This window comes from Hypanus sabinus (genome assembly GCF_030144855.1).
Source record: "Hypanus sabinus isolate sHypSab1 chromosome 1 unlocalized genomic scaffold, sHypSab1.hap1 SUPER_1_unloc_2, whole genome shotgun sequence".
In the NCBI taxonomy this organism is placed as follows: Eukaryota; Metazoa; Chordata; class Chondrichthyes; order Myliobatiformes; family Dasyatidae; genus Hypanus; species Hypanus sabinus.
Genome location: NW_026778909.1, coordinates 827,941 through 854,776, shown reverse-complemented (window position 1 = coordinate 854,776; position 26,836 = coordinate 827,941). Strand labels below are relative to the sequence as shown.

Genomic DNA, 26,836 nt, shown 5'->3' with positions numbered 1-26,836 from the left:
CCTGACTGTTCCTGAGTGTCCTAAATGTGCACGTGGCCCATTCCCGACTGTTACTGAGTGTTCTAAATGTCCACAGGACCCATTCCCGACTGTGTTCCTGAGTGTTCTAAATGTCCACGGTACTCATTACCGACTGTTCCTGAGTGTTCTAAATATCCACGTGGCCCGTTCCCGACTGTTACTGAGTATTCTAAATATCCACGGGACCCATTCCCGACTGTGTTACTGAGTATTCTAAATGTCCACGTGGCCCATTCCCAACTGTGTTATTGACTATTCTAAATGTCCGTGGGCCCCATTCCCGACTGTGTGACTGAGTGTTCTAAATATCCACGTGACCCATTCCCGACTGTTACTGAGTGTTCTCAATGTCCGCGTGGCCGATTCCTGACTGTGTTACTGACCGTTCTAAATGACCGTAGGACCCATTCTCGACTGTGTTACTGAGTGTCCGAAATGCCCACGTGGCCCATTCCCGACTGTTACTGAGTGTTCTAAATGTCTACGGGACCCATTCCGGACTGTTCCTGAGTGTTATAAATATCCACGGGACCCATTCCTGACTGTGTTACTGACCGTTCTAAATGACCGTAGGACCCATTCTCGACTGTGTTACTGAGTGTCCGAAATGCCCACGTGGCCCATTCCCCCATTCCCGACTGTTACTGAGTGTTATAAATGTCCACGGGACCCATTCACGACTGTGTTACTGAGCGTTCTAAATGTCCACGGGTCCCATTCCCAACTGTGTTGCTGAGCGTTCTAAATGTCCACGGGACCCATTCCCGACTGTGTTACTGAGTGTCCGAAATGCCCACGTGGCCCATTCCCCCATTCCCGACTGTTACTGAGTGTTCCAAATGTCCACGGGTCCCATTCCCGACTGTTCCTGAGTGTTCTAAATGTCCACGTGCCCCATTCACGACTGTTCCTGAGTGTTCTAAATGTCCACGTGGCCCTTTCCCGACTGTTCCTGAGTGTTCTAAATGTCCACGTGGCGCATTCCCGACTGTTCCTGAGTGTCCTGAATGTGCACGGGTCCCATTCCCAACTGTGTTTCTGAGTGCTCTAAGTAGACATGGGAACCATTCCCGACTGTTCCTGAGTGTTCTAACTGTGCACGTGGCCCATTCCTGACTGTGTTTCTGAGCGTTCTAAATATCCACGGGACCCATTACCGACTGTGTTACTGCGAGTTCTCAATGTCCATGTGGCCCATTCCCGACTGTTCCTGGGTGTTCTAAATGTCCACGTGGCCCATTCCCCCATTCCGGATTGTTACTGAGTGTTCTAAATGTCCACGTGGTGCATTCCCGACTGTTCCTGAGTGTTCTAAATGTCCACGTGGCCCATTCCCGACTGTTACTGAGTGTTCTAAACATCCACGGGACCCATTCCCGCCTGTTACTTAGTGTTCTAAATGTCCACGTGGCCCATTCCCGACTGTTCCTGAGTGTTCTAAATGTCCACGTGGCCCATTTTCGACTGTTCCTGAGTGTTCTAAATGTCCACGTGGCCCATTCCCGACTGTTCCTGAGTGTTCTAAATGTCCACGTGGCCCATTCTCGACTGTTCCTGAGTGTCCTAAATGTGCACGTGGCCCATTCTCGACTGTTACTGAGTGTTCTAAATGTCCACGTGGCCCATTCTCGACTGTTCCTGAGTGTCCTAAATGTGCACGTGGCGCATTCCCGACTGTTCCTGAGTGTTCTAAATGTCCACGTGGCGCATTCCCGACTGTTCCTGAGTGTCCGAAATGTGCACGTGGCGCATTCCCGAGTGTTACTGAGTGTTCTAAATATCCACGGGATCCATTCCCGACTGTGTTACTGAGTGTTCTAAATGTCCACGGGACCCATTCCCAACTGTGTTACTGAGTGTTCTAAACGTCCACGGGTCCCATTCCCAACTGTGTTGCTGAGCGTTCTAAATGTCCACGGGACCCATTCCCGACTGTGGTACTGAGCTTTCTAAATGTCCACGGGACCCATTACTGACTGTTACTGAGTGTTCTAAATGTCCACGTGGCCCATTCCCGACTGTGTTCCTGAGTGTTCTAAATGTCCACGTGGCCCATTCACGACTGTGTTCCTGAGTGTTCTAAATATCCACGGGACCCATTCCCGACTGTGTTCCTGAGTGTTCTAAATGTCTACGTGGCCCTTTCACTACTGTTCCTGAGTGTTCTAAATATCCACGGGACCCATTCCCAACTGTGTTCCTGAGTGTTCTAAATGTGCACGTGGCCCATTCCCGACTGTTACTGAGTGTTCTAAATGTCTACGGGACCCATTCCGGACTGTTCCTGAGTGTTATAAGTGTCCACGGGACCCATTCTCGACTGTTACTGAGTGTTCTAAATGTCCACGTGGCCCATTCCCCCATTCCCTATTGTTACTGAGTGTTCTAAATGTCCACGTGGCCCATTCCCGACTGTTCCTGGGTGTTCTAAATGTCCACGTGGCCCATTCCTGACTGTGTTTCTGAGCGTTCTAAATATCCCCGGGACCCATTCCCGACTGTGTTACTGAGTGTTCTAAATGTCCACGTGGCCCATTCCTGACTGTGTTTCTGAGCGTTCTAAATATCCCCGGGACCCATTCCCGACTGTGTTACTGATTGTCCGAAATGCCCACGTGGCCCATTCCTGTGTTTCTGAGCGTTCTAAATATCCACGTGTCCCATTCCCGACTGTGTTACTGAGTGTTCTAAATATCCATGGGTCCCATTCCCGACTGTGTTTCTGAGTGCTCTAAGTAGACACGGGAACCATTCCCGACTGTTCCTGAGTGTTCTAACTGTGCACGTGGCCCATTCCTGACTGTGTTTCTGAGCGTTCTAAATATCCACGGGACCCATTACCGACTGTGTTACTGCGAGTTCTCAATGTCCACGTGGTCCATTCCCGACTGTTCCTGGGTGTTCTAAATGTCCACGTGGCCCATTCCCCCATTCCGGATTGTTACTGAGTGTTCTAAATGTCCATGTGGTGCATTCCCGACTGTTCCTGAGTGTTCTAAATGTCCACGGGTCCCATTCCCGACTGTTCCTGAGTGTCCTAAATGTGCACGTGGCCCATTCCCGGCTGTTACTGAGTGTTCTAAATGTCCACGGGACCCATTACCGACTGTTCCTGAGTGTTCTAAATGTCCACGTGACCCATTCCCGACTGTTACTGAGTATTCTAAATATCCACGGGACCCATTCCCGACTGTGTTACTGAGTATTCTAAATGTCCACGTGGCCCATTCCCGACTGTTACTAAGTGTTTTAAATGTCCACGTGGCCCATTCCCGACTGTGTTATTGACTATTCTAAATGTCCGTGGGCCCCATTCCCGACTGTGTGACTGAGTGTTCTAAATATCCACGGGACCCATTCCCGACTGTTACTGAGTGTTCTCAATGATCGCGTGGCCGATTCCTGACTGTGTTACTGACCGTTCTAAATGACCGTAGGACCCATTCTCGACTGTGTTACTGAGTGTCCGAAATGCCCACGTGGCCCATTCCCCCATTCCCGACTGTTACTGAGTGTTCTAAATGTCCACGTGCCGCATTCCCGACTGTTCCTGAGTGTCCTAAATGTCCACGTGGCCCATTCCCAACTGTTCCTGAGTGTTCTAAATGTCCACGTGGCCCATTTTCGACTGTTCCTGAGTGTCCAAAATGTGCACGTGGCCCATTCCCGACTTCCTGAGTGTTCTAAATATCCACGTGGCCCATTTTCGACTGTTCCTGAGTGTTCTAAATGTCCACGTGGCCCATTCCCGACTGTTCCTGAGTGTCCTAAATGTTCACGTGGCGCATTCCCGACTGTTCCTGAGTGTTCTAAATGTCCACGTGGCGCATTCCCGACTGTTCCTGAGTGTCCTAAATGTGCACGTGGCGCATTCCCGAATGTTCCTGAGTGTTCTAAATGTCCACGGGACCCATTCCCAACTGTGTTCCTGAGTGTTCTAAATGTCCACGTGGCCCATTCCCGACTGCTCCTGAGTGTTCTAAATATCCACCGGACCCATGCCCGACTGTTCCTGAGTGTTCTAAATATATACGGGTCCCATTCCCGACTGTTCCTGAGTGTCCTAAATGTGCACGTGGCCCATTCCCGACTGTTACTGAGTGTTCTAAATGTCTACGGGACCCATTCCGGACTGTCCCTGAGTGTTATAAATGTCCACGGGACCCATTCCCGACTGTTCCTGAGTGTCCTAAATGTGCACGTGGCCCATTCCAGACTGTTCCTGAGTGTACTAAATGTCCACGGGACCCATTCCCGACTGTGTTACTGAGCGTTCTAAATGTCCACGGGACCCATTCCCAACTGTGTTACTGAGTGTTCTTAATATCCACGGGACCCATGCCCGACTGTTCCTGAGTGTTCTAAATATCCACGGGACCCATTCCCAACTGTGTTCCTGAGTGTTCTAAATGTCCACGTGGCCCATTCCCGACTGTTCCTGAGTGTTCTAAATGTCCACGTGGCGCATTCCCGACTGTTCCTGAGTGTTCCGAATGTCCACGTGGCCCATTCCCGACTGTTCCTGAGTGTCCTAAATGTCCACGTGGACCATTGCCGACTGTTACTGAGTGTTCTAAATATCCACGGGACCCATTCCCGACTGTGTTCCTGAGTGTTCTAAATGTCCACGTGGCCCATTCCCGACTGTTCCTGAGTGTTCTAAATGTCCACTTGACCTGTACCCCACTGTTACCGAGTTTTCTAAATGTCCGTTGGACCTGTTCCGACTGTGTTACTGAATGTTCTAGGTGTACATGGGATCCTTTGCATACAACATTACCGAGTATTCTGAATACACTCATGGTTCTTTCTGCCCACTGTACTAAAAGTTAATATTCTTCTGACCTACTTTTTGTAGCATTACTATTTTTAATGTACTCAAGATCTATTTCTTATAGTATCATGGTGTATCCGAAATGTACCTGTGTCCTGTTCTATCTTGATATCATGGGTGTTTTTGCTGTGTTCTGGACACACCCAGGCTTCCATCATTGGCTTCTCCACTGTCATTTGGAGAGGCCCTGTGTCGGAGCTGTCTAACTCCTCCTCTCCCTTTCCCGCAGGAGGACTGCAGCATCGAGAACGTCTGGCTGATGGGTGGTCTGAGTGTCTTGTCGTCCGTGCCCATCCAGACCCCTCGGGTTCTCTGTCTGTTGTGTGCCAGTCATGGCCACCATGAGGTAAAGAGGAGGGTTGCTCTGATCAGTGTTGAGCTCAGGGTGCCTCACTGTGTCCACCCAGCCCAAGAGGGGAGTATTGGCGGTGTTGTGGGATAGATCGGTTTCTGTCCAGAGATCGCCTGTGGTTCTGTGTGCTAACTGGAGATTGACAACTGACCAGTGCATTTATTGGTATTCGAAGTGATACCATAGAGCAGTCACGCCCTTTGGCCCACAATGTTGTGCCAACATTTTAAACACGTGCCTTTTATTATGTTATACACATCTATGAAGTCACCTCTTCCTCCTTCAGTCCAAAGAGAAAAGCCCTTGTTTGCTCAACCTCTCCTCAAAAGACAAGCTCTCTAATCCAGGCAGCATCCTGGTACATCTCCTCTTCACATTCTCTACAGCTTCCAGATCCTTCCAAACATGAGGCAACCTGAACTGAACGTAATACTCCAAGTGTGGTCTAATGAGAGTGGGAGGGAAGGGTTAGTTTGATCTTAGAGTAGGTTAAAATGTGGAGCAAATGGCCTGTACTGTGCTGCACTGATCTGTGTTCCCTCCTACATCGCTCTCCTTTTTTCTTTCATCCATGTGCCTAAGAATTTCTTAAATATCTCTAATGTTTCTGCCTCCACCATCATCCCTGGTAGAGCATTCCACGTACCCACCAATCTCTCTCTAAAGTAAAATAAATCTCCTACCTCTAACATACCCATACCCCATACAATTGCCTTAAAATTATGTCCTCCTTCATTAACCACAACACCACTGACCTTTTATAAAGCCATGGTAATTCTCTTCATTGTACTGTTATTTTCTTTTTGTCTTCGTGTTTCCTTAATAATGAAGTCCACAACTTTACTATCAGAAATAGCTTACCCCAAGAGTAATAATTGTTCCTTTGCTGCACTGTTTCCCAAGGCTGTTCACCGCATCTACTCCATGAGCTATGGTCAGACCATATTGATCACTTGAACACTAACTAAACTGATGAAAAACACTCTCACCATAGAGAAACAGAAATACATCAAAGATGAGGTGGATGAAATGGGTTGAATTGTCTTCTGTACTTTTCAATTATATGGAGTGAAGTAGGTAAACAGTTCATGAGAACGTAAATTAGTTTCTGTCAATGTCACTTGTATCAAAGTAAGAGAGGGGCAGTGGGATTGAAGAGCAAGGCACGTCAGTGTACAGCTTCAAGAGTCCCTGAAGGGACCAGCACGGGTAGTGTAGTGGTTAGCACAACACTATTACAGATCAAGGTGATCTGGAATTTGGAGTTCAATTCCAGCGTCCTCAGTAAGAAGTTTGTATGTCCTCCTGGTAGTTCCAGGTTTCCTCCATGTCCAGAGTCTGTAGGTTAGTAAGTTAATTGGTCATTGTAAATTGTCCTGCGATTAGGCTAGGGTTAAATAGGCAGGTTGCTGGGTGGTGTGGCTCATTGTTCCACATTGTATCTAAATAATAAAACTATGTGAAGGATGTGTACAAGCATAGACAGTGCAATACAGAAACCGGCCCTTCAGCTCACAATGGTGTGCTGAACCAGTTAAATTAGTAATCAAATGGCTAACTAAATTAATCTCTCTCTACACATTGTCCATATCTTCCATTTTCCCTCACATCTCTGTGCCTTTCTAAACTTCTCTTAAACCATTCCTAATGTATCTGCCACCGCCACCACTACCTCAGGCAGCATAGTCCAGGTACCCACCACTCTGTGTAAAAAAATCTTGCCCCGCACATCTCCATTGAATTTACCCCGTCTCACCATAAATGCATGCCCTTTGGGAAAAAGATTCTGATTACCCTCTCTCTGTGCCTCTCGTAATCTTATAAACGTTTATTAGATCTCCGCTCAGTGGTGGGTGTCCGGCATGCACTGTCAGGGGTGGTGGTGGGGGCAGATGTAGAGGATTTTAAGGGGCTCTTACTTCAGCACTTGAATGTGCAGAGAAGGGAAGGATACGGCAGAAGGAATTAGGTGTCATTACCTTAATTTAGCACAACATTGTGGGCCAAAGTGGCTGTTCCTGTGCTGACTGTTCTCTCTGCTGCTTTTGAATTTGTTCCCTTGCTGGGAGTGTTTTAAGTTCAAGGCAGGGATTGGAAGGAGGAGGTTCAGAGGGATCTGTGAAGCACTGAAGGGGTGGCAGAGACAGACTTTCACGACACCCAACGGGCACTTGAACAGCATAGCACAGGGAAGGGTAATATGGCTGAATGGGGAGGGAGGGAACTGGGGCCCCACTGACCAGGAATCGGGTGGTCTGAGCGAAGAACCTTGAGAATTCCAGTCAGCGGTTTTTCAGTGGCCCACTCATACTCCTTATTTCTCTGCTTCTGGTCCGCGGTTGGGGTAATTGAAAATGTTTAAGCACTTGAAAATTACCTGGAGGATTGGCGTTTCTATAAGAGAAGCATTGAAATCTGGGACTAGAGGAACTAGGTTGTGGAGGGCGTTTGAGCAGGTCAGGACTTCTAACTGTAACGTAGGAGAATGAGGGTTGGTCTTATGGAGGTGAATGAACGTGTAGGACAATGAGGGGTGATCTTACAGAGGGTGTACGCTGTTTCGGAGGTGATTAAATTTCTGTCAGAGAATGAGAAGTGAACGCATAAAAGCATGAAGCAGTGATAAGGAGAATAGAAACAGCCTTTATCTCTTGGCTGTGAAATGAAGAAGTAGAGGGCAGAAAGGTGAGGGGGAAGATTTAATAGAATCAGAAGCGGGTTTATTGTCACTGACATGTCATGAAGTTAGTTGTTTCACGGCAGCAATACAGTGGGAGATGTATTAAAAAGTTGCGATATAAAGAGTGATAGCTGGATGGAGAGAAAGTGTGTATATATACAGAGAGACAGATAGAGATGTATATAGAGACACACACACAGACCAAAAGAGGAAATTGAGAGGCAGAGGGTGGTCCGTGTATGGAACAAACTGGCAGAGGAAGTGGTTGAAGCAAGTCCATTAAAAGTGAAATGGACAGGAACGGTTTAGAGGGATGTGGGCCAAATGCACCAAATAGGATTGGCTGAGATGGGAGTGTTGGTCAGCATAGGCTGAAGGGCCGGTGTCCATGCTGTGTGATGCTATCACCCCCTGTCTCTGCCCCTTCCCAGATGTTGTACTGTCAGGTATGCTGTGAACCCTTCCACACCTTCTGCTTGGAGGAGAGCGAGAGGCCGTTGGACGAGCAAAAAGAAAACTGGTGCTGCCGTCGCTGCAAATTCTGCCACGTCTGCGGGCGCAAGAGCAAGAGTTCCAAGGTACCGCGGGATGGTGGAGGGGCAGGGGTGTCTCCTCCCTGCAGGATCTGGGGTCCCATTCCTGGAGTAGAACCAGTCCCTTTGTCCATTGAGTATGTTCTGCCTTTCCATCATGAAATTTATAATCCTTTCCTCTCCCCCACCAGTCCAGTCCCCTGCATGCCCATTAACCACCTGACTAACCGGGAGCCTATCAATCCCTGCCTTAAATACACCCAGTGACTTGGTCTACACAGCCAACATTCTCCACAGATTCACCACCCTCTAGCTGAAGAACCTTCTCAAATGAATTCTAAAGGGATGTCCTTTTATTCTGCAGCTGAGCCCCTGGATCTGACGCTGTCCCACTAGAGGAAATGTTCTCTCTGCATCTGCTGTATTGGGAGTTTCAATGAGATTCTCCCTCCACCCCGCCACATCCCTTCTGAACTCTATTGAATACAGGCCTAGAGACATCAAATGCGCTTCAGACACATCTGAAGAGTCTGGTGGGTCTCACAGCCGCTATAACCGTCCCAGCACCCTCCTACGTATGTGTACGTGTGCACCTACCCTCATTGAGGTGGGAGGCAGCTCCCTCGTCAGATCCAGCCATTTGGGAGCAGGTAATGGGGAGAGAAGGCCATCTGGCCTGACAGGGTGCTTGCCATCTCACAGTACCTGGGAAATGATCCCTCCATTCCATCACATACTGGTGTGTAGAGCCTCTGTAACCCAGGGTAGGAACAGTGTTGTTCTTCCAAGCTGTTGATGGTAGAGGCTTTAGTGTGATTTTCCTGTTATCCCAGGCCAGCCAGAAGTGATCCATCCACACTGAGCAGGTTGTACAAGTGAGCTCTCTCATTGATCGTGCCCGCCCCATATTTTCCCTTTCCTATCTCTCCCTACACCTTTCTTAATTAGTCAAGGTGTCAGGGGGAAGGCAGGAGAATGGGGTTGAGGGGTAATAAATCAGCCATGATCGAAAGGGCTGAATAGCCAAATCATGCTCCTATATCTTACAGTCCCTTTCGGCCCATATTCCTCTAAATCTTTCCTACCCACGTACCTGTTCACCGTGACCACTTCTGGCCGCTCAGACTATACACAGACCACCCTCAGGTTGATAAAGTTGTCCCTCGGGTTTATATTAAATCCGGCCCCCCCCCCCCCCCCCCACACCTTAAACCTGTGCCTCTGGTTCTGGTTCTTGATTCCCAACCCTGGGAAAGAGAAAGTGTGTGTTCACCTCCCATGATTTTTCTTATACGTCCTTCATTACACTTAAAGGAATAAAGTCCCAGTCTACTCAACCTCCCTCTGTACCTTAGTCCCGCGAGTCTTATAAATCTCTGCAGGCTGACGCACATCCTATAGGAACGGCAACCAAAACTGTACACAATATTTAAAGTGTGTCACCAATGTCTTTGTGCATCCGCAACATAATGTCCCAAATGATTTCCCATCTCCTCTGGCAGCTCATTCCGTATACGGACCACCCTCTGGGTGAAATAGTTGCCCCACTGTTAACTCTTTCCCCTCTTACCTTTAAACAATAAACGCACCACCACCTGCATGAAGCAGTTACCCCCTCAGGCCACCATTTTGCAGTGAGGTGTGTTGGGCCTCCACATGAAGTGTGCAGGAGGTGGGGGAAGTGTGCTGGGTGGGAGGGTTTCGCTAACAACGGCAGCAGTAAGTGATCTCCCTTCTCTCTCTCTCTCTCTCTCTCTCTCTCTCTCTCCCTGCAGCATCTCCTGGAGTGCATCAAGTGTAGATCGACCTACCACGTGGCATGCCTGGGTCCCAACTACCCCACCAAGCCCAACAGGAGGAGGCAGAACTGGGTGAGCTTTTTGAATCCATGACAGCAAATGCCCCTCGACAGGAGTAACGATTACAAATTATTAATAGCATGAATACATAAATATCCGAACTTACAGGAAATGTGTCAACCACATCAATGACCAGCACAGTCTGAGAATGTGCTAGGGACAGCCACGCTTTCACTGCTAACATAACATGCTCACAACACTAACCCTAGCCCATGCATCTTTGGAAAGTGGGAGGAAACCTGAGCACCCGGAGGAAACCCACGCAGTCACGGAGGGTATATATAAAACTCTTTACAAACTGGTGGAATTGAACCCGGGTTGCTGTTGCTGGTTGGTTATACATTATGCTAACTGCTATCCTACTGTACTGCTGGCCTATGGTTTGACATAGTGCTAGAAGGCAGGGAGGGGATTGCTCTAGCCCCCCCCCCCCCCCTCCAGTTAAGTTACTAGAGTGTGGTGGCTTTTAGCTCTCCTGGTATCGCTCACGAGCTCGGCTGGACCTCAGTGGGAAGCGTGGAGGTTGGCAGGGGAGGGCCGCAGATTTCACTTGTGTGGCGCTGTTGGTCACTCCAGTTTGTGGACTTGAGATTACTGTGTGTGTGTGTGTAATGCATCTGGGATTGATGATTCAGGCTTGACTAGTCTCTGAGGTCGGTTGTGAACTGGGTGTGGTCATGCAGAGCAAAATCAGGCTCTTCGGCCCATCATTGCTGTGCCTGCCTGCTCATATGTTGCTCTGAGAATCCCTGATCCCTCGGTGTGGGCAGGTTATTTGCTGATGGCGAGCAGCCCCTGGGACATGCACAAGGGTGTGAGTGGAGGAGGAGTAGGGGTGGTACGTGCCAGGAGGAAGGGGAGAACACAAACTCTGCACAGAGACAGAGGAGGGGCGTATGCTGGCAGGGTTACAGAGGGATGGCTGGTGATTGAATTGACACCTGGGTCACAGGAGCCATGAGGCAATGTCCTGACCAGTGCACGATTGTGCTGCCCTTCCCAGACCTTCCCTAGCGGCAGCTTTGTGTCTGTGGTGACAGGGAGAAACTGAGCCAGGTGGAAAATCTGTAGCACCTATGGAGCTGTAATACCCCTGAGCTGAGAGCCATGCAGAACCCTGGTGGAGTATGCACCTGGGGCTGATCCCTCCTGACTTCACCAAAATCACAGGACCACTCTGCTTAAATCAGTTCCTCATCCTCTGTGTGGCATTGACTGTTAAGGGTCATGAGGTAGGGAGGGTAAACACCCCCTGCCCCAACTCCCACACTCCTCCCATGACCCCAACGTTGTTCTCCTCCCACTACGTCTTCATGCACACCTCTTCCCGTCTCACTGAGAGAAGCCTTGCTCTGTATCTGACCCCGGGAGATTGTGGTGGGATAGTGTGGACCCTGAGCATCCATTGCACCAGTCTTTGTTTGTGGGACATCCCATCAACAGATGCTGCTCAATGTCCTGAGTACTTCCAGCAATTTGTTTGTCACTCCAGATTCTGGTATCTGTCTCGACTGATATATCAATCTGTTTTTCTATATTTCTTTATCCTTCCCCATTCTCACCCTTGACAGGTCTGTCCTAAGTGTGTGCGGTGCAAGAGCTGTGGTGCCACAACGCCAGGAAGAAGTTGGGATGCGGAGTGGTCGTATGACTTTACTCTGTGCAATGACTGCGCCAAGCTCTTCGAGAAAGGTGAGTATTTGGGCCAGGCCTTTGTTGGATGAAGGTAGAGGTCGAGGGAAGTGGAGAGGTCTCTGATTCAAATGACCTGGAGGGGTGAGTGCATTGGACTCTTATTTCAGAACCATGTGGAATGAGCCTCACTCTGTCAGATCCAAGAAGTGTGTGATGGGATGGTGTGGAGGGAACTTCACTCGATGTCTGACTCCATGAGTGTGTGATGGGATAGCATAGAGGGAGCTTCACTTTGAGTCTCACCCTGGGTGGAGGGGCATCATTCTGAGTGCAACACTTGCTTTGCTTAGCGGCTTAATATGGGGTGTGATAACACCCTGCCCGGCCAAACCTAAAGAAATCTTGTTTGGGTGGATCTTGCGCGGTGTCCCCTGTTACAAATCAGTATTGGAAATACAAACAGTACACAATATGCGATTAAACAATTAAGCTTTATAACTCTTACTTTGACTATATGGTTAGTGTAGAAGCAAAATATAAAAGAAAATGGGCCCAAATCTTATTCAACATTCTGTGTACAAAGTTTGTGCTCATTCAGTAGTCCTTCTTCCACCATCGGTGTACTCCAAGCGTTGCCAACCTTTGGACCCCCGCTCCGAGTCCACCCTGTTCGGCGGTCTACTAAATCTCTCCATTTGCGTCTTCTCTCTTCATCCCTCTCTCTCCCTCTGGCAAAGCCCACAAAATCAACTGCTTCCAGAATCACAAGATAGGGCAACAAAATCCTGATTGGCTAACATGCATCCACAGTCCTGTTATCTCCAGACATAACCCAAACATGGCTGCTACAGAGAAACTGTTACTCCAGCAGTGAACATTACAAAAACCATGACATTAACAGTGAACCCTTACAGCACGTTACATGTGTATTATCCCGGTAGAGTGTGATGGACGCTGAATAGGGAGCTTCACTTTGGGTCTCACCCTGGGGTGGTGTGGAGGGAGTGTCCTTCTGTGTCTGATCTCAGGAGTCTGTAATGGAACATTGTGGAGGGAGCTTCACTGGGAACCCTCGCGCCCCATTGCTTCCACTGACCCTTGCTTTGTTTGGAACTCAAACACTGTTCCTGTCCCACGTTCCACAACCCACCCACTCTGGCACTCCTATTTAACCTCCCTGTGTTGTGCTGCAGGTAACTACTGCCCCATCTGTACCAAGTGCTACGAGGACAACGATTATGAGAGCAAGATGATGCAGTGCTCAAAATGTGACCACTGGGTGCATGCCAAGTGTGAGGGGGTCACAGGTCAGTAGCTGGGCTGTAGAGGTGGAATTTGTGGGAGGGAGAACTGGAGATGGAGGGGTATTTATGCAGGTGGAGGGAAGAGAGATGGATCAAAGTTGCGCTGAAGAGAAGGGTGAGTTTCAGGTGTTTGGGGGGAGATGGAAGGGAGTATGCAGAGGGAGAGAAAGAAGTCATGTAGGAGGGGAGGGAGGAAGGAGAGGATTGAGGGTGTAGAGTTGGGAGAGGGCTGGAGTTCATTTGGGTGTGGAGGGAAGGGGCAGATGGATTTTGGGGAGGAGTGGTGATGATGGGATTGAGTAGGTGGAGGTGAGGGTTGGAGGAAGTGGGATGGAGGACCTTGGGGGGTAAGAGAGAATATGGGGTTGACTGGTGGGTTCAAGTAGAGATAAATGCATGAGAAGGAGGTTTAGGAAACGTAGAGGGGGGAGGATGTATGTGGGGGAAATTGGTAGTGAGGATGTGGGGTGGGAAATGTCTGTGCGAGGAAGTAAAGAGAAGTGCAGGGAGGGAGCAGTGGAGGAAGAAGGGGCGGAGGGAAGTTGGAGAGGAGAGTAGGTGGGGTTGGGGGGGGAATGTGATTGAGGAACGTTGGAGATGTGAACAACGAGGGGATGTGGTAGGGGAGGCGGGTACAGGAGCTTCTCAGATGGGAAAGGCAGAACTCTGGGAGGGGGTAGTTGGGCACGGACAGAACCTGTGTACCGGCTCTGAGTGTTGGTTCTTACTGCTTTGGCTTTTCTCTCACCCTCTCACCCCCCCCCTCACCAAACCTTTCTCACCCTTGCCCTTCCTCCTCCTCCTCACCCCTCTCTCCCCGTGCCCTCCACCCCTCTCTCCCCACCTGCTCCACCCCCTCTCCCCTACCTCCTCTACCCCCCTCTCCCCTCCTCTTCCACCCCCATCCTGTGTTTTCACACCCACCCCCCCCGTCCCGTGTATCCCAGATGAGATGTACGAGATCCTGTCCAACCTCCCCGACAACATTGTTTACACCTGCCTGCCCTGCATGGAGGGGCGACCCGCTGAGTGGCAGGAAGTGGTCACCAACGAGCTGCTCTCTGGCCTGAGGCAGGTGCTGACTGGCCTCGTCACGTCCCGACTCACCGCCCACCTCCTCAAGCACAGGGAGGTAAGGTTGCTGCGGGCGCTGGGCATCATGACCTGTGCTAGCCACGAGAGAAAGTGCCCAAGATGCACTCCATGAGCTTGCGGTCTTAGCTCACCATTTCTGTCTAACCAGATCTGGCAGCACAGGTCGATAGGGCTGTAAAGAAAGTATACAACATGTGTAAGAGCTGTGCATCTGTTTCTATCTGTTGGAGCAATGTATCTATTTTCTGTCTGTATTGTATTTTGTGGTTCGTTTATTATGGTAATTTGTCACAAGAGTTGGGGTGTGCTAGAAGCAAATGAATATAGCTACATATTCAATCTTAGTCTTATTTGTTTAATCTAGTGGAGAGGGGTTGAACTACAGATAGTTATATTTTATTGCTTAAGTATGTATAGAATACTAATTCTCATATCAATTTATTTTAATTAGGTTCTTAATTGCAACAAGATCATCTTCGCTGGTTTTGTAATAAAGGATCCATTATACCTTTGTTGATCCGGAAATGTGTTATCTGGAAGCTTATGCTGATTACCTTGGCTTAGTCTCTCAGCAGCTTTAGTTTGTTTTCAAGTATCCGCTAACTTTTGTCATAGAGAATAGCTATACCAAACTAACATTGGTGTGCAGCAAATAATTGCCTTTACCCATTGGCGAAATTGGAATCTCAACACTGAGAGCAATATGTCTGAAACAGGCAGCTTACAGTCGGATTGTCGGCAAATCGTGCTATATGTTTATGGTTTGAACACAGTTTTGAATGGTCAGCGCTGCCCATCCATTGGGGACCATTGCTTGCTCGTGATGTTTGCCAAAGAGTTTATTGCTTTGTTTTATTGAAGTGCTGAAATGTGTCATTTGCTGACATTTGAATTGGAGGCTGCTTGTTCAATCTGGTTTAACAGTTTGTTGACTACATTTATTAAATTGAGCATCGCTGATGCTACAGGTGAACAAAGAGTTTATTGTGAGTCATGGAATTAGAGAAAGTAGTGTATCGAAGCATGGAATTGACACCAACATCTCTGTAGTTGGGGCTTACAAAAGAGAAATGAAATCCGATACTAGGGCTAATCTTAATTGTAAGTCTTCAAAAAGAGTATGAAACAAATGTGAACAAAATTTAAAGGTTTAATATCATCAATTAATGATCTTATGAAAATAAAAGAAAATGCCTTGCAAGTCAATCTCGTTTGAGGGCTTGACTAATCTCTGTGAAACTGTTGCTAAGCAACATCACATGCTAATCTGATTACTTCCCAAGGCTGATCAAGAAAAAGAGAAGCAATGTTTTTCAAACATTGATCACATTTCAGTGCATTCATAGAGGATATGAAACAATGGTTGACCCAAACATATATTGAAGGTCATGTTGCTGCAACAAGTGAATACCTGTCTCACCTTCCAACAGACGATGTTTCTCAAATTCCAAGACATGTTTTGACTACACCTGTAGCAGATGATCCACAAGATGATGTGAAACTGAATGACAGTGTGTCAAATATCAGCACTCAAAATTCTGTTACAGGGGAAAACTTCTGTATCTACTACCTCCTCTGCTGCATTAATGGCACATCAACAATTATTGAAGGACAAATGTGGGCTGAATAAGCTAAAGTTAATGTGCAAAAGGCTCCGGGTGTGGCCAGTGTTAAAAGTGGTCCGGCAGGACAGTCCTATGGTGTGAATTCTTACATGAAATTTACAAAGATAAACTAAAGCACTCAATATCAATCTGATACATTTGTTCTTCAAGTATCTGGGATACATTTAAAACAAAACCCCAAAAGGGAGTTCAGGGTGTTTATTCTTAGTCTGCACACATGACCTATCCAACAGCTCAAAGTGCTCATGGGGATACTAACTTGCAGCATGGAAACTTGCTTGTTTTAGATGATAGATATCAAAATAGTGTCAAAGGCAAGACTAGTGTTTATAGTGATTGCCTCTATTTCCTTGAACAGTACACTAGAGGTTGCTCTGGAGAACTTGTCAAGTTGCCAGCATGTTGACCTTACAAAAGGATATCTGAAATCTAAAGCTTTACTACGGGAACATTTTGGCAATGAACCTGCATGCAAACGTATCTTTCTCGGGTACCCATCAAATCTAAAGACATGAAAGCTGTTCAAGACTACAGTGTTTTTCTTAGAGGTTGCTTTATTGCCATGATGAAGTACTACGTGAGCTAGTCATGTCTGCTAATACAGGTCAACCTTCACTAATCCGGCTCCATTGGGATCTGTGGAGTGCCGGATTAGTGAAAGTGCCGAATTACAGAAGGATCATATTAAGCAATAGCTAACCACCTCATTATACCTTTAAAATATCATGTAAATCAGTGCAAGTTAGATAATAATGAAACAGAAATATTAAATGAGTAGCAAGTGAAATTTTAATAAAGTAATATACTGTACAGGCACAGATAAAATAAAGGGCACAGGTAAATGTACAGGAATTAACTTATACAGAACAGTTGAGCACTTCCGTTTCTAAAGTGAGATGTTTAATATACCTTCAGGCAAAGTTACATGTCTGCAAGTGTGGGGTTGTCAGGATTATCAACATCTTCATCTTGAAAAATGAGTTAAGCATCAGGAACTGGTGCTGAAACTTGCACAACAGTTTCTTCAAAAACTGTTGATGTTGGTGGCAGCACATCTGGGTGAGCAGAAGCAGAAGTCGGAGAAAGGAGGTCCTCTATACAACACATTTCACGTGACCGCCAGGCGGCCAGGGAGTCGGTGCTGGGCTGTTCTCTCTTCACTTGCAGTTACTGAGGGAATTCTCGATAGTTTCTCTTCCTCAGCTTAGTAATATGCTTAAATTCAGCGGGTTGCCACATCTGATCTTAGGTCTTAGGCAGAAGAGGACGGAGCACCAGCTGGGTGACGCTGGCAGGCAGGTGGGCGAGAAGGCGGACCGACCCAGTGTGAGTCAGCTCCCCCACCACTGGCAGGTGCTGGGTGGCAGCGCCTCGCACAAATGATATTAATAAGTACAGGAAAACAAGCAAGAATCTCCTGTCTCTGATTACAAGAGTGTGCCAACACGTGAACAGATCTAGCGCAACCAAAACAATGCGCAACAGATTGGTACGGTGGCCCGGGGAAATTGAAATTTTAGAGTTGGGCGGAAAATTTGGAATCAGTGCCGGATTACAGGTAGTCGGATTAGTGAAGGTTGACAGTATGTCTTTTGTCATAAAAGTAATTTCCCTATATGCTTAGGGATAAATGGAGAACTGTGGTCTGTAAACGGCAAGAAAGACACAACCGTAAGATTATTTGCGCTGACTTTGATTTTATAGAAAGGCAAGTAAAGATTGTTACACACTTGGTGTTTAGGAATATACAGAATGCTGGAGTGAGGTCTCCCATCAGTCAGCCTCGACCATGGATGTTGCGTTCTAGCTGTCTACATCTGCAAGCCTGGGCAGTACAATACAGAGAGCAAGCTATTGTCCATGAACTAAGCTCCCCCCTCCACATGTGTGATGAACCTCAAGGAACGACAGGGACCAAAACAGTTTAGTACTAGCTATGTTGCAGGAGTTGCTAGTCAGCATTGAACTCATCGTTGGACTGCCTTAGGGACACTACATCCAGGTATTTTCCTCTGGGTTTATTCCTGAAACCTCTCCCATGAATGGGTGCAGCCATGAGGGAGGAGAGGTTTGAGATCCTAGATCCTTCTCCTAGATGAACTGCTAACCAGAGCTGCCTGATCCACTACAAAACTGAGTCACAACTTCATTCTAAGACTAAAGGAAGCAGCTTTGCCTCTACTGTGGCTGCTGTGAGAAGTTAAGCTAAAACTGAACCTGGAACTAGTGGATGGAAAATGGTCTTTTCAGCCAAGAAGGTTTGTCTGTTCTGCGAGGTTGAACATACATTGAACTTGTGCCCTCATAGGACTCAGTGTGAAGGTTACCTTCGTAAAAGAAAATGGCGTCTGCTTTGGCTATTTGTATATAGAACTTATCACCAAGCACCTGAAGCACCTTTCATGCAAGGTATGCAATGGTAAGTGGCTAGCTTAGACAACTGTGAGCTATCTAACATCTATATGTAGGAAAGTATGCCTGTGCACAAAAGGAATATTCCACGGCAGAGGGTTTTCCAAGAATGGTCTCACCTGAAACATGTTCACTTGTCACTTTGATTCAGAAATTGAGGTGCTACCAGTGACAAATGTGACTAAAGCTGTTGCAAGTGGTTCACAGTGTTAATGATGGACCCTATGCAATTAGAATGGTGTTGGGTTGGACTATGAATGGATACCATGGTGAGGGAAGAGACTGTATTGCCAGAGCTGATAGTTAACAGGATCTCAGTTTTTAATTTGGCTGAGTTTTGACAATGCAGTCAGGTTGAATAACCTGGTTTGTCGAGAAGTTCGCAAGTTCATGGAGCTGGTTATGAGTTTTACAAGAATGGCTACTACCAGATTAGTTTACCGTTCAGAAAAGAGGAGGTTAACATGTCAAATTATCGAACAGTATGCTCTAAATCTAAGAGGTTTAAGCTGGATTTGTCATTTCACACTGACTACACAACTTACATGAAGAATATCATCTCTAAAGGTTATGCTGAACAACTGCCAGTAGTTCCACATCATGCTGTTCATCACTCCAGGAAAGGGAAACTCCATGTCGTGTGTGAGTGTGGAGCGGCTTTTCAGGGAATTTCACTTAATGCACCGCTTTTACAAGAACCATGTTTTACTAGCTCACTGATTGGATTCATAACGAGATTCAGAAAAGAACCCATTGTGATCATGGCAAATATTGAATCAATGTTTCATCATTTTAAGTACCAGTGGAAGATGCAGATCTGCTGAGGTTTCTCTGCTGGCCTGATGGTGACCTCAGCTAAGATATGGTGGACTTTAGAATGGGGGTACATCTCTTCGGAGCAATTTCATTACTGAGCTATGCCAACTTTGCTCTTAGGAAATGCACAGAAGACAATAAAGAATTATGGTGGATAAGGTTTTGCATCGCTTCTATTTGCGTCAGCATCCTCTGACAAAGAAGCGGTATGTCTCTCACTTGATCTCTGACCAGTGACCAATTCGGACATCAGCAGTTCGTGAGGGGATTTCACTCAGGTCTGCCGCCTGAGTAGAAAAAGGCAGTGGTGGATAATGGAAGCTTATTTAAATTCTTGACTAGTGACCAGTCGGCATTTGTAATTGATTAGCAAGAGCAAATTAAAGGAAGGCCGGGCAAGCGCAGTAGCTATTGTCACAGCGGGCATAATTTGACTGGACAGAGTTAGAATGGTGGAGCTTAGCTCTGAAAGGCTTCAGTCAGAGAAGGCAAAAAAAGAGTAAAGTTTTTTTTCTTTCCTTTTTTAAACATCTGCAATAACTGCTCAATTAGGACAGTAGAGATGTCAGGTAGAATAGTTGATTGCTCCTCTTGCAGGATGTGGGAAGGCAGGGAGACCTCCAGTGTCCCTGACAACTATAACAGTGAGGAGTGTATCTTGCTGCAGCTTCTAACAATCTGCATTAAGGAGCTGGAGCTGTGGAGCAGCTCATTTGTGAGGCTGAAGGAGTGATAGATAAGATATATAGTGAGGTATTTACACCCAAGGTGCTGACACAGGAAACTGGGTGACAGGAAGGGGAAAGGGTTTAAGGAGCTGGTGCAGAGTACCTCTGTAGCCATCCCCTTCAACGACAGTTATACCACTCACAGAAGAAAGTCACAGTGGTCTGTTCTCTGGCACTGAGTTTGCCTTTGACTCAGAAGGAAAAGGGGAGGAGAAGAGGCACACTGTGGTGATAGCAGATTCATTAGTTAGGGGAACAGACAAAAGGTTCTGTGGGCAAGAAACAGATTCAAGCAGTTTCAAAGAGAAACAAGGTATGTTTCCTCCCAGGTGCCGGTGTCTGGATCAAGTCCTCTGCATTCCGAAGTGGAGGGTGAAAAACTGGAGGTCATGGTCCATGACATGGGTAGGGAGATCAGGGAATTGGGTGCTAAGTTCAAGGGCCGGACCTCCAGGGTTGTGAGCTCTGGATTTCTACCTGTGCTAGTGAGTCCAGAACTAGGAAGATTATACAGTTTAACATGTGGCTAAGGGTTTTTGTAGGAGGGAGGGCCTAACATTTTTGAATCACTGGACTCTCTTCCAGGGAAGCTGGGGACCTGTACAAAAGAGACGATTTGCATCTGAACTGGAGAGGGACTAATATCCTAACAGGAGGGTTTGTTAATGCTTCCTGGTTGAGGTATAAACTAGAGTTGCAGGGGATGGGAACCAGAGTGCCAGAACAGTTGGTGGAGAGGTTGTGGAGACAGATGTTGGTAAGACCTTAGACAGCAAAAGAACTCAAAAGGTTGAGCATTGTGCGACTATTATCCTGAGCTACATATAATTCAATTCAGGAAGTATTGTAGGGAAAGTAGATGAGCTAAGGGCAAGGATCAATACCTGGAATTGTGATGTTGTAGCCATTAGTGAGACTTGATTGCAAGAGAGGCAGGACTGGCAACTCAGTATACTGGGGTTCCATTGTTTTACACATGACACATTAAAGGAGAAGGGGTGGTATTACTGTCAGGGAAAATGTCATGGTAGTGCTCCATCACGACAGATTGGAGAACTCAACTACTGAGGGGTTATGGGTGGAACTGAGAAAAAGGAAAGCATTAATGGGGCTATATCACAGACCCCCCCCCCCCCCCCCATTCCCCAACAGTTCTGGAGATTCAGAGGACCAAATTTGTAAAGAGATTGCAGACTGTTGCAAGAAACATAATGTTGTTGAAGTAGTTGATTTTAACGTTCCACCTTTTGACTAGGACACGATGTTGGGGGAGTCCAGAACCAGAGGTCACAGTTTTAAAAATAAGGGGTAGGCCATTTAGAATGGACTTGAGGAAAAACTTTTTCACCCAGAGAGTTGTGGATCTGTGGAATGCTCTGCCTCAGAAGGCAGTGGAAGCCAATTATCTGCATGCTTTCAAGAAAGAGTCAGGTAGAGCTCTTAAAGATAGTGGAGTCAAGGGATATGGGGAGAAGGCAAGAACGGAGTACTGATTGTGGATGATCAGCCATGATCACAGTGAATGGTGGTGCTGGCTTGAAGGGCCGAATGGCCTGCTCCTGCACCTGTTGTCTATATAGAACTCCCATACCGTGAAAGGACTAGATGGGATAGAGTTTGTCAAATGTGTTCAGTCAGTACTTAGAAGAACCAATGAAAGAGTGTGAGATACCTGATTTACCATTGGGGAATGAGACAGGGCAGGTGGTAGAAATCTGTGTAGAGGAGCAGGTGACCACAATGCCATTAGCTTAAAAGTAAATATGCAAAATGATAGGTTTGGTCCATGGGTTAAGATGCTAAATTGGAGAAAGGCCGATTTTGATGGTATCAGAAAGGAACTGGCAAGTGTGGATTGAGACAAGCTGTTGTATTTGTTAAGTGGGAGGCCTTCAAAAATGAAATTTTGAGAGTACAAAGCTTGTATGTGCCTGTCAGAATAACAAGTGTAGGGAACTTTAGTTTTCAAGAGATATTGGGGCCCAATTTAAGAGAAAAAAGGTGTTTAGCAAGCAAGAAAAGATTAGGTGCTTATGGAATATAAGAGATGCAAGAAAACACTTAAGAAAGAAATTAGGAAGGCTAAAAGAAGGCATGAAGTTTCTCTAGCCAACAATGTGAAGGAGAATCTTCAGGGATTCTACAGATGTGTTAAGAGAAAAAGGATGGCAAGGGTTAAAATTGGTCTTGTGTAAGACAGAATAGTAATCCATATGTGGAGCCAAAACAATGGGGGAGATCTTAAATGAATTCTTTACATATGTATTTACTCAGGAGATGGACACAGAGTCCATAGAGATGAGGCAAAACGGCATCAACTTCATGGACCCTGTACAGAGGAGAAGGTGAGGCAAATCATGGTGGATAAGTCCCCAGGGCCTAACAAGGTATTCCCTCAGACCCTATGGGAGGCAAGTGCAGAAATTGCCAGGGCCCTAGTAGAGATATTTAAATCATCCTCAGTGATGGGAGGTACCAGAGTATTAGAGGATAGTCAATGTTGTTATGCTATTTAAAAAAAAAAGGCTCCAATCATAAACCAGGAAATTATAGATCGCTGAGTCTGACATCAGTTGTGGGAAATTTATTGAAAGGTATTCTAAGGGACCAGATAGATACAGTAAGTATTTAGATAGACATGGACTGATAAAGGATAGTCAGCACGGCTTCATGCATGGTAGGTCATGTCTAATCAATCTTAGAGTTTTTGAGGAAGGTTCGAGGAAAGTGATGAAGGCAAGGCTGTGGAAGTTGTCTACATGGACTTTAGTAAGGCATTTGACCAGGTCCTACATGGGAGGTTGATCAAGAAGGCACAGCATTCAAGGCGAGGTAGTAAGTTGGATTGGACATTAGCTTTGTGGGAGAAGCCAGAGAGTCATGGTAGAGGTTCGCCTCTCTGACTGGAGGCCTGTGACTAGTGGTGCGCCGCAGGGATTGGTGCTGGGTCCTTTGTTGTTTGTCATCTATATCAATGACTTGGATGATAATGTAGTGAACAAATTTGCTGATGACACCAAGATTGGGAGTGTAGTGGACAGTGCGGAAGGGTATCGTGGCTTGCAGAGGGATCTGCCCCTGCTGGAAGAATAGGCTGAAAAATGGCATATGGAGTTTAATGCAGACAAGTGTGCAGAGTTTGCTTTGGCAGGACCAATCTGGGTAGGTCTTACACTGTGATCAGTAGGGCACTGAGGAGTGTGGTAGAACAAAAGGATCTGAGAATACAGGTCCATAATTTGTTGAAAGTGACGTCAGAGGTTTGGAAAGAAAGCTTTTGGCACATTGGCCTTCATAAATCAAAGTATTGAGTACTGTGCAGGAGATGGAATGTTATGTTAAAGTTGTATAAGACGTTGATCAGGCCCAATTTGGAGAATTGTGTGCAGTTTTGGTCACCTACTTATAAACAAGGTTGTAAGAGTACAAATAAAATTTACAAGAATGTTGCTGGGTTTGGAGGACTTGAATTATAAGGAAATATTGAACAGGTTAGGGCTGTATCCTTTAGAATGTAGAAGATTGAGAAGAGATTTAATAGAAATGTACAAAATTACAAGGGATGTAGATAGGGTAAATACAAGCCGATGTTTTACCCTGGGGTTGGGTGGGATACAACAGAGGTCATGGGTTAAGGGTGAAAGGTGAGAAGTTTAAAGGGAACATGTGGGGAAACTTCTTTACTTGGAAGGTTGTGAGTGTGGAATGAGCATGTGATCTCAATTTCAAGAGAAGTTTGAATGGGTACGTGGATAGTTTGGATATGGAGGGCTATGGTCCTGGTGCAGGTTGATGGGTGTAGGCAATTTAAATGGTTGGCATGGATTAGATTGGCTGATGGTCCTGTTTCTGTGCTGTACTTCTGTATGGCCTTGTATCGATTTGTGTTAGAGGCTGCTTTTGATTCACAAAGTGGATAAGCAACAGGCATAATGTGCTAGCTGTGAAACTAGAAGAGCCGAGTGAAAGACATGAAGGATTTGGATTTGGATCAAGATATACCTTCAGTGGAGTGTACTGCTTGTGCAATAGTACATTCAGTATGATAATTTCAAGTTTAAGATCACGGATCAAGTTAGACCACTACCAGAAGGGGGAAATCCTCTTCACAGTTAGTTCCATCTATAATCCTTTAGGAATCTTGAGCCCAGTTGGTGCTATCTGTTAAGAATACAGGCAGTCCTCGGGTTACGATTGAGTTCTGTTCCTGAATCCATCTTTAAGTCGTATTTGTACATAAGTCGGAACAAGTACATCCAGTATTATTTAGAGTCAGTTAGTCAAACGTTTGTCTTAGTATATAGTATATATTTTACTTTTCTATGAATATAAAACACTTAAGAAGCATATGTATTCCAATAATTAAACCACTACGTTGCTTAGTAATAATTGTAGCTTTCATCGGGGCAGGGCCTTTCACATGCTCCATTATTCTCACTTTATCGTTTATCCTTTAAAATTGTTCCGATAGTTGACCGACTGTAGCCTAACACTTTTCCAATGTCTGATGACATTTCACCTCTTTCCAAGCGCTTTATTTCCACTTTATTTTCAATCGTGATTGCTTCCCATCAACGAAACAGAAACACTGCGGGTGGCAGGTCCCAACTTCCGCCAGCTCCCAAGATCTGCTGGGTCCTAAGGACCACCGCACTGAGACAGGTTAAATGGGACAAGTGGGGGCTGTGCTGGGTTTGGGTATTTGATCCTCCACAATATTCTGCGTGGGAATTTAAACTGGGGATGGCAGTTGTCAGAAACACACTGAGTCTCAGCAATTTGCAGAACGGTAAACTTTATTTTTCGAGTCTGCAGAGTCGGACCCAACCAGCTCCTGCTAGATTGAGTGCTGAATTACACTTTGCACAGTTTTTTATACCCTTTGTGAGTTGCACCCATGTGAGGTGCAGACATTCTTCCTTAATCTCATTACAAAATTACAAATGTGATTACCCTTTGGCCCACTTATCAGCCTCAGCGCATTAACACCGTTATTGTTCAACCGTTAAGCATGTCTTCCCGTTACCCGTATCGCTTCTTTAATCAGCAAGCTATTGTTTCATCCTGATTTTGCAAATTGGTTTATACGTTGCCCTGCAAGTTGCTTTGCACGTTCTTTCTGTGTCAGCACATTCTAAATGGACTCCTTAAGAATCATTTCTCTCAGCAGTGTTTTCTTTTACGAGGTCAGATTGCGAGCTCAAAATCAACCCGGCACTCTCGGGAGCGGGGAGCGGTTTGTCACTGGATCGAACTCGGGAATCACCATTCTTGAGCCTAGCCCTGATCTCACTGTGCCACCAGATGACCGGAAAAGGAGGGGGTTAGGGTGAATCTTGCTAAGAAAAATTTAAGCCAAATACAAAGTTACACACTCAACACAGTGTCAACGGCAACAATTTAAAATGGTGAAAGGCGTTGCGACCCAACTTAAAATCGTGGACAGCATTCTCCTTCCTCGGTTTGTAAGTACAAGTTGTTCGTAAGTCAGACGTTCGTAACTCGGGGACTACCTGTATCCTGCAAGATCTATGAAAGAAAAACCTGGGCTAGGGTGATACTATGCCAACATCAGTTGCTCTTGAGTGAACGAGCTGGCTAGAAGAACTCTGTCAATTGGAATACTTCAAGGTTGTCAGATGTTTGAAACCCTTGGATTTCAAAGAAGTTACTGCTGCAGACTTGTACCATTTTACAGACAGCAAAGTTGGCTATAGAGCAGTGACCTACCTATCATTGCACAACACCCGCTCTCAAGTGCACGGTGCTTTTATCATGGGAAGATCTAGGGCAGCTTTGTTGAAGTCAGTTTCATCCTTAGTATAAAGCTCACCGGTGCTACAATGGCAAGCCATATGGACACATTGTGGAGGAAAGAGCTGCACATATGGCTTCAGGACTCAGTGTTTTAGACTGATAGTACTACTGTGCTAAAGCATAGCTAGAATGAAACATCCCGGTTCCAAACTTTCATCGCAAACAGAGTTTCAGACATTCTTAAGGTCTGGCAAGCATCTCAATGGAAGAATGCAAACTCTTCAAGCAACCTGGCAGATTTGGCCTCTATAGCGTAGAGGGTGAAGATGTTGGCTGTGGTGAATTTAACGTATGGAAGCAGACATTGAACTTGAATGGGTCAAGGACAGTGGAAGCAGACAGAGCAATTGTCTTTGTTCCTGCCATGTGCTTGGAGATGGGGGCTGCCATTTTGTAGAACTATTTTATGTCCTCCATTTTGTGAGATGAAGTTGCTTTGCTTTCTGTGTTTTAAAGTAGACACGAAGAAGCTACTTGTGAGATGATCTTTGATATAACATAACATGCAGGTTTGTGCGTGTTGGGGTTGGTGCCTGCCTGGAGTAATTTGAGCTGGTTACTGAAGAGAACAAACGGCCATAAATTACTGATTGTCACTTGCTGGGAAGAGAGCAATAAATGGATGCTGGCCTGGAGCAGAGCCAATAAAAAGGTGTTAAAGGTCAATCAGATGACCTAGCCAATGACACTGGAATGAATTGGGAAGGAACGAGCATAAAAGTAGACACTTTGAGTGTGCTATCAGCAATAACTCTCTCAAGGGACCCACCATTGCAAGGAAGAACCCCCATCTCGGGCTGGGCAAAGAAAGGTTCGATCATCTGGCCAACGGTGATCCCCTATTTTGGTGTTATAAATTGGAAAAGTGGTCTGAGTGAGTATTGGTAGAGAGGGAACAGTAAAATTCATGTTCTAAGCTGTTGGCCTGGGGTCAACATTAATTACGTCATTGTTTGTGCAGACAATAAAGTGCGAGCTTTGGTTAATTACAAGTTGCGTAGTGAACTTCCTGTCCTTGTTCCATTGACAAACAGTGAACAAAGGCATTCCTGAAGAATGAGACATGGGTGTCAGAGCCTCAAGTATCTTCAGCCTAAAACAAATGGCCTGTGAATTTTAGTTTAT

The 26,836-nt window shown here is 46.2% G+C and overlaps 1 protein-coding gene across 1 annotated transcript in view; it reads left to right on the top strand.

Annotated features, from left to right (window-relative positions):
• LOC132385393 (histone-lysine N-methyltransferase 2B-like) overlaps positions 1 to 26,836 on the top strand; it is a 292,547-nt gene that overhangs the window by 158,497 nt on the left and 107,214 nt on the right. The window contains exons 11-16 of the mRNA XM_059957436.1: positions 5,085 to 5,201; positions 8,319 to 8,465; positions 10,196 to 10,291; positions 11,851 to 11,971; positions 13,108 to 13,221; positions 14,166 to 14,350. Coding sequence (XP_059813419.1) covers positions 5,085 to 5,201; positions 8,319 to 8,465; positions 10,196 to 10,291; positions 11,851 to 11,971; positions 13,108 to 13,221; positions 14,166 to 14,350 — 780 coding nt within the window. The remainder of the gene's footprint in view (positions 1 to 5,084; positions 5,202 to 8,318; positions 8,466 to 10,195; positions 10,292 to 11,850; positions 11,972 to 13,107; positions 13,222 to 14,165; positions 14,351 to 26,836) is intronic.